The following is a 16,700-nucleotide window of genomic DNA, read 5'->3' on the forward strand; positions in this document are numbered from 1 at the left end:
GAATATTTTTTTATTAGTGACGAAAATTTTGAAACATCATAAATTGCTTTATTTGCGATGAAAATTTTTTTTATCGTAAAAAAATTGATCGTAAATTTTTTTTTTTTTTGTGGTGAAGCTAACATTTGCTGTCATTGTCAAAACCATCAAATAGCGAAGAAATAAATAATGACACTATTTGATAGTTTCATTTGTATGAAAAAATATTATTTTTAAAATTAATATATATGCAATATGAAACTATCGATATGATATAACATAATAACAAATTTTTTTGCTGAGCATATAATAATAAATTTTTTAAATATAAATATTATTGCTATTAAACTCCAGAGAGATCAGTAGAAGACTGAGCTAGAGATTGGATTGAAGACAAATCGAATGTTTGGTGAAAGACTAAGAATGACTCTTTTAACTTGTAACTAAATATCTACTTGTCGGAGTTTGTCTGACGGAAAATTCTTTAATACTTAAATTAGCCAGAGTTAAAGAAATAATAAAAGAGAGAGAAAATAAGAGAGAACTTTTGTGTCCAAAAAAATATATCTGAGGGTCACCTTTGTCCCCTTTATATAGAAAGAAATTTACCGGCTGTTATCCAAGATATTAAAGGTGCAGTTAAGATATTTATGGGCCAAAATCATAAGTAGTTATTATATTCATGATAGATTGTTGTAGACAGTTATTGCACCTATAATGGCAGATTTATCGGTAGGGGTGAAAGTGATATGGATAATATTTGTTCAGGTCTATTTTCGTATTCAAATCAATCTAGATATAAATAAAAATTTAAAGATCTGACTAATATCTATATTTATATTTATATCCATAAAAAAAATAGATATGCATATGTTTAGACAACTATCCAATCCATATCTAAATATTCGAATCCACTTATAATCCTATATAATTTAATATAATATTTATTTTTAATTTTTTTAAAAAATATATAACTATATAATCCTGCTATTCACTTGATTTATCATCTACTCAGTAATATCTTTTATTTTATAATCATAAAATTTAATTATCTAATTTATATCTGTAATTGTATTCACATTTCTAGTATCCAAATTGTATTCATATCCATTTAAAATAAATATGGATATAAATTTTTATATTCAAATAATATATATATATATATTCATATTTATATTTGTCAGAAAAAATAAATATATATATGAATATGCTAGTATTCGATCTATATCCAATCTAATTTTAGTCTTATTAATCGATTTATAATTGTGCAAATAAAATAACGGTCTAAAAGGTTTCATTAAGATCGTTTAACTATAAATCATCTGTATGTGGCCGAAAACTAGATCGATAAGATTGAGAAAATTTTTTTTATATATAATCTTAGGAGTTAGATCGATCATTAGTTAAGGTTGAAAAATTCAATTATCCTATAATAGATATGGACGTGTAATCGGGGAAAAAAAAAAAAAAAGACAGTATCAGTGATTAGTTGATAAAATTGTTTTAGAACTATCTCATTAAGATGTAGAAAGATTTTTTTATCTCACCCAACCACCCGTAATTCTTAAAATCTAAAACAATAAGGTCCCACTTCGCGAGAAGAAAAATTTACCACACTCCCGTGGTCACGTCTCCATTCAGCTTTAGAAGCGGTCTATCAGGACTTTCCAACATAAATATTAAATTAACAAATACATCAACCAGCATATATATATATATATATAGTCAGTCAAATTCCTATAAGTTGGAGAGAGAAATAACAGGGTCGCCTTATCAACAGGAAAGTCACAAAACAAATCTTCTTCATCCATCAAGGCTGGACTTTTCTCAAAGTCAAATGATAAAACGGTGGGCACATACCGCAGTCTGTACAACCACATTCGTATTCCCCAGCTTTTGATATAATGCCGTACCGTGGGTCCCAAGCTTAACTTAGCCGTTCGGATCCGAACGCATTTCCACATCTGTACTACCTTTATATATACCTAATGTACTAAGTGCATGGGAAAACCTTACTCCCTCAATTCTTCTCAAAAAACCAAATTCCTATAATTATATTAGAGAACTAAGTTCTTTTAACAGCCAGTAGATCCCATAAAAGCGTTAGCTATTATAGTCCAAACCATCAAAAGCCTAAGAAATAAATAAAGACAGAGATATGAATGTGTATTAAAAATAAAAAAAATGAAAGAAAGAATGAAATTTATCGTGGGGAGGTCATGAGGGGACCTCTTTTAATAGTTTCATATCGGACAAACTCTAAAGTGTCATATGACTAAGTAGTGCAGGCTCTCCTTTGCCTACGTGAGGCGCTTTTTGCCCAGAGGGGCCGAGGGACAAAATCGTGACTCCGGGATCAGGCTTGCCTGTTGCGGCGACGGCCCTGGGGAGAGCGGACAATACCTTACGTACGGTGGAGGGGGAAGGTACCGTACCTGCTTGACACATAGACACAACAGTGGCGCGCCAGGTAGGGGACACCCGCCCCCTGCCCGCACATGTACCCTCCAGAGTGGGGGGCATGTTGTGGGGAGGCCGTGGGGGAACCTCCCTTAATAGTCCCATATCGAGCAAACTCTGAAGTATCATGTGCTTAAGTAGTGCGGGCTCTCCTTTGCCCACGTGAGGTGCCTTTTGCCCAGAGGGGCCGAGGGGCAAAATCGTGACTTCAGGGTCGGCGGCCCTGGGAAGAGCGGACAATACCTTGCATGCGGTGGAGGGGAGAAGGTACTGTACCTGTTTGATACATGGACACAACAGTGACGTGCCAGGTAGGGGGATCCGCCCCCTGCCCGTACATATACCCTTTAGAGTGGGTTGCATGTTATGGGGAGGCCGTGAGGGGACCTCCCTTAATAGTCTCATATCGAGCAAATTCTGAAGTATCATGTGCTTAAGTAGTGCGGGCTCTCCTTTGCCCACATGAGGTGCTTTTTGCTCAGAGGGGCCGAGGGGCAAAATCGTGACTCTGGAGTCAGGCTTGTCTGTTGCGATGGTAACTTTGGAGATAGCGGATAATATCTTGTATGCGATAGAGAGAGAAAGATATCGTACCTATTTGACATATGGACACAATAAAATTTTATCCAAAAAAGAAAGAATAAATGAATGAAAGAAAGAAAGAAAAAAAGACGGAGACGGCCAAGATTGGTTGATTAATTTTTAAAATTATCTAATTGAGATTTAGAAGGATTTTTTTTTATCTCACCCAATCGTCCTGAAATCTAACTTCTAAGACAAGAAACTTCCACTGGACGAAGAAAAATTCATCAGCCGCCCTTGATCACATCTACAGTCATTCTCGTCATCCGGAGGAAGAAACGTATACGTGCGATGCGACCCAATGACGACTTCTTTGCAGCGTAAAACATCAAACCAATAAATGCATCAAACATACAGTCAACCAAACAAACATATGACACGTATAACACTCAGCAAAAATCATCCACCACGAGATTGCGTCACCCCACGCGAACTCCACGTCATCAGAGTCCTCTGCCAACCCGCCGACGTGCTCATTTGGCGCTTACCCGACCGAGGTAAGCTCACCTAGAGGTGTCCGGATCCAGAACCTCCCCTTATAATTTTATAAATAAACATCGATGAGCCGGGTGCCGGCGGGCCCAACTCGCGGCGACCACCAATTACGCAGTTGGCAGGGGAAGCTTATGTCGCTGCGCCAGCATCATCGGACAGTCGAGAATGGCGGGGGAGAAGAGCAAGATCCTGATCATCGGCAGCACGGGGTACATCGGAAAGTTCATCACGACGGCGAGCGCACGGTCCGGTCACCCCACCTTCGCCCTTGTGAGAGACACCGCCCCCTCCGATCCGGCCAAGGCGAAGCTCCTGGACGACTTCAAGGCCTCGGGCGTCACCCTCATCCAAGTAACCGGAAACTCTAACCCTAATTTCCCCCAAAGCTGTCGCCTTTTTTATTGGTATCTGGGTCTCGATTTCTTTTTGTTTCCCATTTTAGGGGGATCTATATGATCACGGGAGCTTGGTGAAGGCGATAAAGCAAGTGGACGTGGTGATCTCCACGGTGGGGTTCTTGCAATTGGCCGATCAGACCAAGATCATCGCCGCAATAAAAGAAGCTGGAAACGTAAAGGTCAGGGCTTCTTCATCCCCCTCTCCATGTGCTTCCCATCCCATGAGTGAACCATAACATGTTATATATGTCGGAAAAGTCAAAGAAAAAAAAAGGAAGAAGACAAAACGTATTGGAATTGGCTTGAGGCGTGTAATCACTTTCCAAAAGGCAATTATGCCCTCGGGATACAACGAAGCCTTCTAAAACTCTCTCAAAGAACGCACGAAAATTGGAACCGTCGAAATCAAGTCCGGAATCATATATAAATAGATATGGAAAGTCACGATGAACAGGCGCTAATGCAATCTGCAGTTATTGACAGTTGGTCTACCAACGGTCATGACTTTTCAATTCGAAATTAGTCGACCAACAGTCACGATTTTTCACTTTGAACTGAACAAATAGAAAATAATTTCGAAGTAAATAATTAAAAAAATACTTGTTCAGATAATTAATTCAAGCCCAAGATGCCCGAGTGCCCCAAGTGCCTTGTCAAGATCATTAATAATATTGCACATTCTAGGCTTTTAGGTCCATATGTGAACCCACACACCAAATCAATGTCCATTGATGTATAATAACTTATAAACACTTTATCTTTCTCTTAACTTTCCAATGTGGGACTTGTTCCATGCCCTTAACATTACAAACTACACTAACAATACAAACGCCAAGAAGGTATATGTTGCTTTCACTAACATTAAAAGGATCATAGATGCAGCTAATTTTCACTCACACATTATCTGTATTTCCGGTAGATATGAACTTTGCCAGCGAGACCATCATCATTTTGCTTAATTTCTGATGGTAAATGTCTTTTAACATATGTCGTTTTTTTCTTTTTGCCAGAAATACTTTATTGCTCAGTTCTAACATGATGAATCCAATTTTTGCTAGTAATTTTTGTTTCGTTGAAACATGTTTTGAAAACTTACTCATTTGTTTGATATTTTTGCTTCTCTTGGAAATGTACGGGTGTTCTCATGCCATCGCTCTAGAAGTTGCTACTTATTGATATTTAGGTCGGCGGCTTCAGTGTTTGATATCATCACCTCTTTCCAGCAAATAACTTTCTGAATCTGACTTTCCGTAAATTATCCTAATATTCTTTTGCACTGCCGCACCACGTCCACTATATTTTGGAAATATTCATGCAAGATCGACTAACAGTTGCTAAAATGTTGGACAACAAACTGCTTGTGGAGGCATCTATGTTTACAATAATTATATATGGATTCCATTTATCCTTGGCGAATCAATTTGGTGAATCTTTATATCTGGGCTTACATTCTTACAATCTTTGGTAATAGGATTATTTTCTCTTCGAGTAATAATTTTATACCGAACTTTGTTTTGGAGTTTGCAGAGGTTCTTTCCATCTGAGTTTGGGATTGACGTCGACCGTGGGCATGCTGTGGAGCCAGCAAAATCAATATTTGCCATCAAGACCCAGATCAGACGTGCTATTGAAGCAGAGGGGATTCCTTACACTATTGTTTCTTCCAACGTCTTTGCTGGTTACTTCCTCAAATCACTTGGACAAGCCGGAGCGGCTGGTCTTCCCACCGATAAAGTTGTTATCTTGGGTGATGGGAATACCAAAGGTAACTAACTATTTTGGTCTTGCCAATGTTCACCTCTGTCAGTTTGCTAGAACCAAAACCCATAAATGGTGAAGAGAAAGTTGGCAAGTCATTTGTCAGCTAATCTGGAATTACTTCTCTTGTTTCAGCAATCTTTGTCGACGAAGATGACATTGGCACATTCACCATTAGAGCCGTGGATGACCCAAGAACACTGAACAAGATTCTGTGTCTTAAACCACCCGCCAACACCTTATCTCACAATGAGCTAGTCTCCCTGTGGGAGAAGAAGGTTGGCAAGACCTTTGAGAGGGTTTATGTTCCTGAAGAAGAGGTTCTGAAGCAGATCCAAGGTGCATAGGAACTTAATCTAGGTTTAAGATTCAGATCATTATAAACTTATTTACTAACACAGGTGCTTATTGTGTTTCAGAATCTCCCATTCCGTTGAATACCGTGCTGTCTATCGGCCACTATGTCTTCATCAAGGGGGACCATACAAACTTTCAGATTGAGCCATCATTTGGTGTGGAGGCTACAGAGCTCTATCCTGATGTCAAATACACTACCGTTGATGAGTATCTGAACCGATTGCTCTGAACGTACACTTCTTAATTCGGCTAGTACCACTTTTACTTCTGATGCATTTAGGTACCTTCATGATGTTTTGGTTATGCTTGTTTGATATTAAAGGATTCCTGTCTGTGTTTTGGTTACACATGTAAAAGGATTCCTGTCTGTGTGTTGGTTATATATATATATATATATATATATATATATATATATATATATTATCTTCAATATTTTTTGTTCCAAAGCATGAAATCTTTATTTTTTTATTTTTTTTTCCATGAGAATGCGAAGATTTAGTCACATCCATCCTTCTTTGTTATCATTTACTATTATTAGTATTATTATTACTATTATTCTTAACATTATTACTGTTATTATTACTACTATCATTACTATTATACCTATAATTATCATCATTAACGTTATTATTATTTTTAAGAGAGAGAGACCTCTATTCAGGTTCATGCACCTCTTCTGGTCGAAAAAGGCTTGGTTATAGGAGGCCTTAGGGCCACTGAGGCCCAAACAGTTGTTTCCAACCAAAAAGAGTTCGATGAAGATTGTAAATGTTTCTTCTCTTTAGCATTAAAGTTTGTTGGGCTGTAACTTAATCTTTTCTACTTGTAGTCAATGTTAGTTTGAGATTAACATCATTTTTCTTACATTTGGTTTGAAGTTTTGTGCTTTGAACAAAGTTTTCCATTCAATCAAAAAAAAAAAAAGATCTTCTATCCCAGTGGGGTGGCAGGGCCTTCTATCCCGATGGGGCGGCAGGCATTTCGACCATCCCATCCTGTTTTTTTAAGAAACGGGACCAACGTAGGGTAAAAACTCTGAAACCATTCATGGGGAGACAAAAAAAAAGAGAGAAAAGAAGAAAGGGAAAGACTAAGAAAAAAAAATGTGAAAAATAAAAGGAAGAAAAAATGAGAGAAATGAAGAAGAAAAAAAAAGAAAGGAAGGAGAAAAAGAGAAAAAACGAAAAGAAAGAAAAAGATAAAGAAGAAAGGTTTTAGAAAAGAAAAAAAGGAAAGAAATAAAAATAGGAGAGAGATGAAAAATATCATAGGAATGCATGACCATGACTGCTATCTGGATAGGATAAAGCAGCAGTGTATCTAATTCTATGGAGAAATTGAGACACATCCATCTTATCAGATTTCAAACATTTTCTTTGAATATGGTGTAAGAATTAAAAATAAAAGGATGGTGAGAACTTGACTGGTAATTATTTGCGGTGAATGATGATGATATATTTAAAATATTTTTAATTATTAAATCGAGCATCCATGAGAATAGAATAGGTGTAAGAAATTAAAGATTGATAATACCACTAGCAATTGTATATTGAGGACTATTTCAATCTTATTCTATGGTGATTTTTTTTAGTGTAAAATTATTGCAAAAGATGATCTAAATAACAGTCCATCAAGTTTTTAAGGCACCAATCATTTAGGGTCAGCGAACATTAACTAGAAGGCCTGAATTAATGAGCAAGAAAAATAAGAAATGAAAATGGCCAAGATTAACCCCACAGATAAAAAAGTCCCAAAATGAAATAGGCACAAGCTACACCGCTTTATAAGGTTTCTGAAGTCAACAAAGTTTATTATTAATTACCAACATAAATGCTAGATCAAATTACTTTACAGTAGAAAGGCATCTCTCTCGGTTGTTGGAAGTTTTGCCATGTCAGAGTGCAGAAATACACCTTGCACTTGACTTGAAATTTTACCAGATGCTTCCACAATATAAGAACACAGTATCCAAATCATACAATTAAGGCATAATTTTGAACTATTTTTGCTAACTTATGGGCACATACACCATGCTAGCTGTGGATGACCCCAGAACATTGAACACTATTTTGTATATGGTTCCTTCTATGAATATCTATTCCCACAGTGAGCGTGTCTCGCTTTGGGGAAAGAAGACCGGCAAGACACTGGAGAGGATCTATGTACCAGAAGAAGAGGTCCTCGGAAAGATCGAACGTGAGCAAAGAAATTTCCTGAAAGCTTTAGATGCAACCAATTAAGGAATTCTGATATGCATCTGTTGATTTGTTAATATTAAGTTGACTAAAAGATGTCTTCTGGGCTAACGATTCACTTGTGCTCGGTTTAAATAATGGGGCTCAAAATCAACTCTTTTTTTTTTTCCCCTCGCATATATGATCTCAATCATGGTGGGCTGTTACATTATGATTAAAAAAAAGGAGAATCTGGATATCTTTTGAAGAAAAATCCTTCCTTTTTCCCTAAAATCCACCTCCAGCTTTGATTAGATGACAACGAAGCAGTACGGATATCGGATCCTCAACGATGATTGTGCAAGAGAAGGGCCCAAATCCATAAAAGATTGAATCTGTCCAATGGATGGATTTGAGAACTCCCTCCTCCCCTTCTCTTCGATCCCCCCTCTCTCTCTCTCTCTAATGGAAGGACTCTTCCCCCTCGTCGTCTTTCATTTTTGGTTTCAACTTCCTCCCCTCCACCATCCCGTAGATCTTAAACGACCTCCTTCTCTTCCTTCTTTGAAGGATTTTAATACTTGCTATCAACACTCCCTTTGTTTCTCTCAAAATCTCAATCCCTACGTCGAAATTAATTAACGGTCTTCTTGATTCTATTTACTTTTTTTTTTCCTCTACGGTACTCATAATGCATCATATGGTGCAGTGCATTACACACACTGTCCATTGCATGATGGATAATCGCAAGGGACCGTATGTTGTGCGATGTCTATGAGAGCACAGCATGCAGCTCCATATGGCCATCCATCATGCGATGGATATTGCATGCTGTGCATTATTCCATATGGTACACGACAGAAGATCTATATTTTTTTAGTTATCAAATTGTAACGAGTATAATTAGGATTTGAACTTTATTTTTAAAACTCATTTAAATTCAAAACTGACAATTTTTTTACGTTGAATTTTCATATATGATAATTTTTTAATCACATTATAATCATTGTTTATTACTTTCATTTATGAGTAAAAAGCTCTAAAGGGTGAAGTTTTTTCATTTTATAATTTTTATGATCAAAGGTTGATCTTGCTCCGAGGAAAGTACCAAGCAATCCTTTGGTTCGAACATATTCTTTATCTTTTTTTAATTTTTAAATTTTCAAAAAAATTTTTTTACTATTTTAAATTATTCTTTTTAAATTTATTTTTCGAATTTATGATAATTTTCCACCGATATTACCCTCCATAGCAATTATCATCCTGGTTGTACGGAGGTGAGAGTATTAAGGTTCTGAATGCTACACGTCACACTTATCACAGGGTACCGATTGAAAGAAGCCACTTTTATCTTACCAAAAAAAAAAAAGCCACTTTTAAATCACACTTCACAACTTGGCATTTAACAAAGCTCATCTCACTCCTTTCTGCAAATCTCGACTATATGCTATCTCTTGCATATGGAGCCCAAACCAATGCTTTCTTAGTTGGCTTCTGCTGTTGTTGGTGGTTTTCAAGTTTCGCTGCTGTGATAGTTGGGTTCCTTGATCTTAGCAAATAAATATATACCTTATTTAATTGTTTAGCTCACCTCAGAAACCAAACCATACTGTACAAAGGATGCAACAAAAAACTAAAATTATTTTGTAGAAAATTATCCTAAATTTCTCCAACACTTGAGCAATGGGTTAGCTTTTGAATGGCTTTATACAAACAACTCATATGGTTAAATCAAAGGTGGGCTGGTATGTCAGTCTGTGTTGGGCCACAAGGCCTAGCCTTAATCACCCAGCAAAAACTTTTCACAAAGGCCCAGCAAACCGTAGCTGGAACAATTTGTCACGCTTGGCCCACTCTTCCGGCAGGTCAGAGATCACGATGTTGGGGTTCGTATTATCATTATAATAGATTACATAACATAACACTATTTCCATGAAACACGCACACACACATACGCACAAACAAACACATGCGTTATTTTTTGAAAAGAAATTCTGGTGGGTACTAATTGGACCAAGGGCATCCTATTAGAGTTCAAATCAGATTGGATATAGATAACATATTAATATAATTGTATTCATATTTATTTTACTTGATAAATACAAAAATAAATATGGATATTAGTTAGATGTAAAAAATTTGTATTAATATTTATTATAGATAGATATGCATATAAATTAGATACTGAAAGTATGGGTATAAATATGAATATAAATCAAATAATTAAACTTTATGATCACAGAATCAAAGATATTACTAAGTCTAATGGTAAATCAAATTAATAGCATATTAACATGATTATATTTTTTAAAAAAATTATAAATATTATATAAAATCAAATAGTATTATAAATAGAATTTTATCTTATAATTAAACAAACATTTGATTATTTTGTTCAATTATATATAGATGCAGACATACATACCTAAATACTTGGAGCTATGTGGCTGAAACCTATTTTTGGAGTTCAGAAAATCTGACATTTCCAATAACATTCCGGTATTGAAGCAAGCAACATGGTTTGAACAGAAAAACAGACCATCTTGTGCTTTTTCATGGATTCTCATTCTTTCTGGTCTTGTTTAATCTGCCTCTCTCCATTCATCAACTACTCCTGTGTTTTATTATTTTTTCAACTACTTTTGTATATAATGACTCTCTGTTACTTTATAATCCACTTCTTTCAAGCTAATTTATTATTTGATTACAGCATTTGGATCTCACAATCTGCTCATCGTGACCCTGTAGGTGGACCAGCAGCAATTAGAATGAGCCTCGTGTGACGGCCATGGAAGGCCCTTCGAACAAGTATGCTTGGCAGTAACGTATCACAAACTTTGGCAGCTCAAAAGCAATAAACAACTCAGAGATCGGTGTGTAAACAATACTCTGTTTCTCATTGGCATCGGTATCATGGTGAATTGGTGATCAGATAATATGGATATAACTACAATATTCACTGGAGGTCCAGTCAACGCAGTCACTGTATATAGGTCTTCCTTGGCTGTGTAGAAAAGGATGTTAATATGGATTCCATCACAGAACTTCCGTAAATCCTGATATATGGCTTTGTAAAAGCTGTGCTGTATTTATGTCGTGGACTCTAAATGGATTAGTTGTTGCTGTTGCTGCTTCTTCATGGCCTCCTCAGCCTCAAGTCTTCTCAATGTAGTAGAACTTATCTTGTTCCCTGTTGATTCATCTGGCATGAGGTCCACTACTTCAATCTGCGATCATAGTAGAAAAAAATCAACCAACCGAACATCCAGAAGTTTTTAAAATTACTGACTAGTTTGAACCCATCAATGTTCGATTGCCTTCTTTAAAAACAAATGACTGAAGCTAGTTAATATATCAACATCGAAAAAAAAAAAAAAAAAGAAGCAAAATTTAGTTTGTTAGATTTAATCTCCATATGAGTTTTTTCTCTTTTATTTTAGAGAAAGGGAAGGAGATCCACCTGCACTATATTCTCCATATGAATTGGGAAAGGAAAAAAAAAAGAAATATCAAGAGAAAGAACAAACAAATATCAAGAGTAATAGAGGGAGACCTGACAACAATTGCCTCTAAACCTTCATCAACAATAGATGGACCAAAAGGATCTGTAATCGGCTCAGCCAACACTATCAGCTCAGGCTTGATTGACTGAAACGGCATATTCAACATATGAATATTTCAGACTTTGCTTCAAGAAAAATGATATTCACAGTCTTTAGATAGGGGAGACTACTTTGCACAAGAAATGATTTATGCATAATTGGGGAAGAAGAAAGTTCAGTGCCATCTCCAAGATAACATATATATTACAGTCTTCTTTGTAAATAATAATATAATAACAATAACATTTAAAGCCCTTAACTTCTGGTTCTTCTATCACAATTTTTCAAGGAACTTTTTAGTAAAAATAAACCTCATAAATGATATGTGGCTTACATATTCTCAATGGGCCTTTCCCCCATTTTTGAGAATAAAAGATACGCAATGCCCGTTTGGTGCTTCTTTTTGAAGAGAGATTAAAACCAGAAGCAAGGCCCTCCAAGGATGGGCAACAACCAGGCCAGACCAGGTACGCATCATAAGTTTGTATAAGATCGACATCTTTAAAGAGTCACCACTCACTGGTACTTAAAGCTAACAGGCATCATATCTATTCACTGGTTGGTTGGAAGTTAATTATCTTTGACTGGCAATGCTTGATATAGGAACTGCCAGATGCATGGGTGGCACAGGTGCATGCACCATACACACACACATGTATGGGATCACGATACACCGAGTTACCATTTTAATTGAGGCAAAAAGATTAGTTTATGTCAATTAAAATAAAGATTTTCTGAAATTACACAGTGTGTTCCTGCATTATCTTAGCAATTGAGCCCAGATAAAAACTGGAATCATTTTAGACAACTCATTTACCAGGTATTGTTAAGATCCCTACCTTGCTGTTATGTATTTATGTCATAACTAGTACTTGGCTATCCAATAACTTTCATAAAATAATTTAAATAATTTAAGCGGACATGAGTCAAAATTATATACTCTGAGAATCAAATGAATTTAGCACCTTTATGTAGTCTTTTATGCTTTGCATCCTCTTCTCAACAGGTTCGATCAGATAAGCATACTGCAATGAGAAACGAACCATGAAAGTAAAATGTAAGATGCGCGTAGAGGAGCTAGAAAAAAAAAAAATTCAGGAGAATTTTGATGCAGTTCAGCAATAAGAAAGAATGGATTTCATGAATTCAGGTGAATCTCGCTCAATAGCCTGTAAAAAAGCAAAACGTTATCCTGCATGCGAGTCAAGTCAAGAAATGAGGCAAACCAAAGTCCTGCTTTTACCTAACAGCTAACTCTAAGATCTTATGATTTCTTTGGGTCTTGTAGTTTTTTTCTGTTTCTCTCCCCTTGTATCCCTTTGTATATTCTCTGCTCTCCTGTCTCTGAATAAATTTCAGGTGGCTGCTCCGCAGCTTCCATTCCATAAAAATAAAGCTAACCCTAAGATAATGTCTAAAAGGGGTGTCCGAAGATCTATCTGTCCACAAGGGTAAAGTCCATCACATGTGATCAGGATCTTGCGAGGACAAGGAAAAGGAAAAGGGATCAACGAGTGGGCTTGCTATTTTATGAATGAGACCAAGATTTTAGGTATCTGGTAGCTAGATTTTGTTTCCCTTTTCATCTCCTCCTCTGCTATTTGCGTCTTCATGTGCTATTCTTCTTTCCACAATTCAATCAAACAGCAGCGCATGGGGCAGAATAATGGAAGGATAAAAACAATAAGAAGAGGGAGAATGGGAGGGAATTGGGGGGTAGGAGAACCTCTTTCTTGCTCAACATAGGTCCATCACAAACTCCTATGACGATGCGTTCCCTTGCCAAATCCGCCGCCGTCTACAAAGTCATATCAACACTCATCACCAAAAAGAACATAAATCAAGGGAAAGTAGTAGAGATCTTTCTTTCACAAAGGAGTTAAAAGAAGAAGAAGAAGAAGAAGAAGAAGAGAAGATGTGAATACAAGTAAATCTGAGAGAGAGAGAGACATACTTGGAGGAACAAACGATGTCCTTGGTGCAGCCTGTCAAAAGTCCCTCCAATAACCACTGCTCCATAAGAATTCGGTGGAGAGGGCGTCGGATCTCCAACAATTACTTCGCACCTCTCCATATGATCAGAGAGAGAGAAGGCGGAGAAGGAGATGGGAGACGAGGAGCTTTGACGCCGCCACGGCCTGCTAACCTACAGCGCTGATCCACCAACTACGTTATTAGATTCTCCATACCACGATTGATGGCTATTATTATTTTCCCATGTACTTGGCTGACCACAACGTCTATGTACATACCAATTGTCTCCCCGCAATCCACATTTAAAAAACCCTGAATATTTATAAATAATCTATTTTGTATATCATGGAAATCAGAAATCACCAGCGAAATAATACCAAAAATATTCTAGATATACGCCAAGAGTATTTTTTTAATATATTCTAAATTTTTATGAATTAAAAATATAAATAAATATATTGATTTTTATACTGACCATTATGTTGTTAAATATTCTATTTTTAGTGATCGATATTTTAAAAAATTAGATTGTGTCCTGATTTTAGATACGATGTATCTTAAATATGATGTATTACAAATGACAACATCTCACTTGATCCAACTATTAGGTGTTTTAGCACTATAATGATAGAAAAAAAAAAAAAAATAAGCTCAATCCATATGGGATGAAAATAAATATATCAAAAATATCTTCTTGATGTGAAGTCTGGACAAATTGAGTCGTACAACATCAACCATTTACAATATATTAATTATTTTATTATTTTTTTATATATAAATTTAGAGTTACTGTGGCATCAACTTCAAAATTACTGCTGCAATTAGTTTTCAACCTTTTGTATATTGTTCTACCCATTGGGGCGGTTAGCATTTGGGAACATGGCTTTTTGTTCTTAATATACTCATGATTTTCAACAAATTATATGGCAATATCAAGCATATATATATATATATATATATATATATATAATATATATATATATATATATATATATATATAAAAGGAGGCAAGATGCCACCCAGCTATTATTATTAAATGAAGCTGATATATAAGTAATTGCATGTATGAGATGGTAGGGATGTATTTGACCTACTATCTAAAGAAAAAGAAACATGACATGTACGTAGCACCATTTCCTTTTCTTTTCCTTGAAGCTATTCTTTGCCATATTATGCCAATGCTAATATCTAGGGTGTGGACACAACTTCAAGAAAATTGTGTTCAAAGAGTTTAAATCAAATATCTTAAGAAATAGCAAATCTATAAAAAAAAAAACTATGCATCTTAGTTCTTATATATAATAAAAGAAATGCATCTCAAATATACAAACAAATTTATAGGCCAAAAAAAATTTTTTTTTCTACATGAATATCAATATTAAAGAAAACAAGATGAACTCGATATACCAAATTAAAAGATCGAAATACTAAGAAATCAATACCTTATGAAATAAAGAAATCATTATGGCCAAAAAAAAAAGAAGAGGAAAGAAACAAGAGAGAAATCTAAATCTTTTCGGTTATTTTTTTATAGACGGCACTTTCTTAAAGTCTCTCATGTTCAATGCATAAGGATTTGATGAACACTTAACTGTCGGATCAAGAGGTATGATTGCCTTAGAATTTTATCCCAAGATCATCACATTAGGGTGATCTTGGATATCCATCTTCAAGGATGGACATTCTATTACTAGATTTTATGGTGATTTAAGAAATAAGAATGATCTGAAATCATTGCCATGTAAGATCATTTGGGTATAGCCAAACGTAACGATATCATCATTTTCACCTAAATCACTCTTGATTATGGGTCGGTCATCCATATCAAACACCTTGTTATGGTTGATTTGGATGATGGTTGGTGGCTAGAATGAGGTGTTACTTATCACGTAACTTCCAACAAAAATGTCCTCACCACGAGTTCATGGATAATAAAGTTTCTATATTGAAAATTCAACCTCTAGAGTAGTTGTTTGCACTCATGGATCTTCTTTTGACCTTTGGACAAACCGTTACTTTTAAAAATATGTCACATAAAATAAGAAAAGGTCTCGGGTTTGTGTATTTACATGGCCTTTATGGCTTTAAAATGGTAATAAAAAGATTATTTGGAGATCACCTGAAGAATTCTATTGGTGTGCAAAATATTTTTTTCCTTTTGACCAGTAATGAAAGGACTAGTTTGTGAGAAGTTAAGAAGATAGCATGGTTCATCAGAGGCGAGAGAAAAGGCAGAAGCAACTGTCACGCCCCCGACCCGAGATTTGAATCGAGGGTCATGGCAACCGCCGCATATTTATAGAATACTTTTTCCAAAAGCATGCAAGGTATCTCATCATGATATCTTCACACAAAGTTAAATAAATTTTTCAATATTTAATAATCAAATCTTAGTTCAAATAACAAATCAAAACTCAGTGTTCAAAAAAAAATAACTGTCTGACAAAGTCAACACTAAAAAAAATTAAAAGTCTTGAATCAATTCTGAGAAAATCCTAAATCAATGAGCTAACTCCATCTCTAATCGCTCTCCCAACCAAATCTCGCATCACGCTAATTTTCTAGATCTGTAAGAAAAATATAAAACTCATCATGAGCTAAACAGCCCAGTAAGCAGTGTATACCTTTAACTGAATAAATCAGACAATTATTTCTATACATATCGATTTACCAATATAATAAAATCAATATGTAATTTCATGAAATCATAATCATACTATCAATCATATATAAAAGTCAATTCATCATAATTTTTAATTATGCTTTTCATCTTAAATTCATCAATTTCTTAAGTTCTTCTTACCAACCATGACTATGACCACATTATCCCTGTGGCAGGGTCATAATACCGCGTATCTGCTTGCGATGGGCTACGAATCATCTGGCAGCCAAGTCCTTTAAAATCGCTGGTCTCGCTGGCG

General features: G+C 35.6%; 1 protein-coding gene and 1 pseudogene across 2 annotated transcripts; one reads left to right on the forward strand and one right to left on the reverse strand.

The window, feature by feature from the left end:
* The first annotated feature begins 3,602 nt into the window (after positions 1-3,602).
* Positions 3,603-11,089, forward strand: LOC140854122 (phenylcoumaran benzylic ether reductase Pyrc5-like). 2 transcript variants are annotated; one of them, XM_073249577.1, is made up of 6 exons: positions 3,603-3,867; positions 3,959-4,093; positions 5,442-5,679; positions 5,808-6,011; positions 6,092-6,260; positions 10,952-11,089. In XM_073249577.1, exons 1-5 carry the CDS (start codon positions 3,682-3,684, stop codon positions 6,256-6,258), a joined length of 930 nt encoding a protein of 309 aa, XP_073105678.1. In that variant the 5' UTR covers positions 3,603-3,681; the 3' UTR covers positions 6,259-6,260; positions 10,952-11,089. The 2 variants fall into 2 exon arrangements, with proteins under 2 accessions (XP_073105678.1, XP_073105677.1); XM_073249576.1 differs by lacking the exon at positions 10,952-11,089 and having other exon boundaries at positions 6,092-6,401.
* LOC140854123 (phosphopantetheine adenylyltransferase-like) lies at positions 11,059-13,999 on the reverse strand (annotated as a pseudogene).
* Positions 14,000-16,700: the final 2,701 nt, after the last annotated feature.

The sequence above is a fragment of the Elaeis guineensis genome, chromosome 15 (genome assembly GCF_000442705.2).
Source record: "Elaeis guineensis isolate ETL-2024a chromosome 15, EG11, whole genome shotgun sequence".
NCBI classification, from domain to species: Eukaryota; Viridiplantae; Streptophyta; class Magnoliopsida; order Arecales; family Arecaceae; genus Elaeis; species Elaeis guineensis.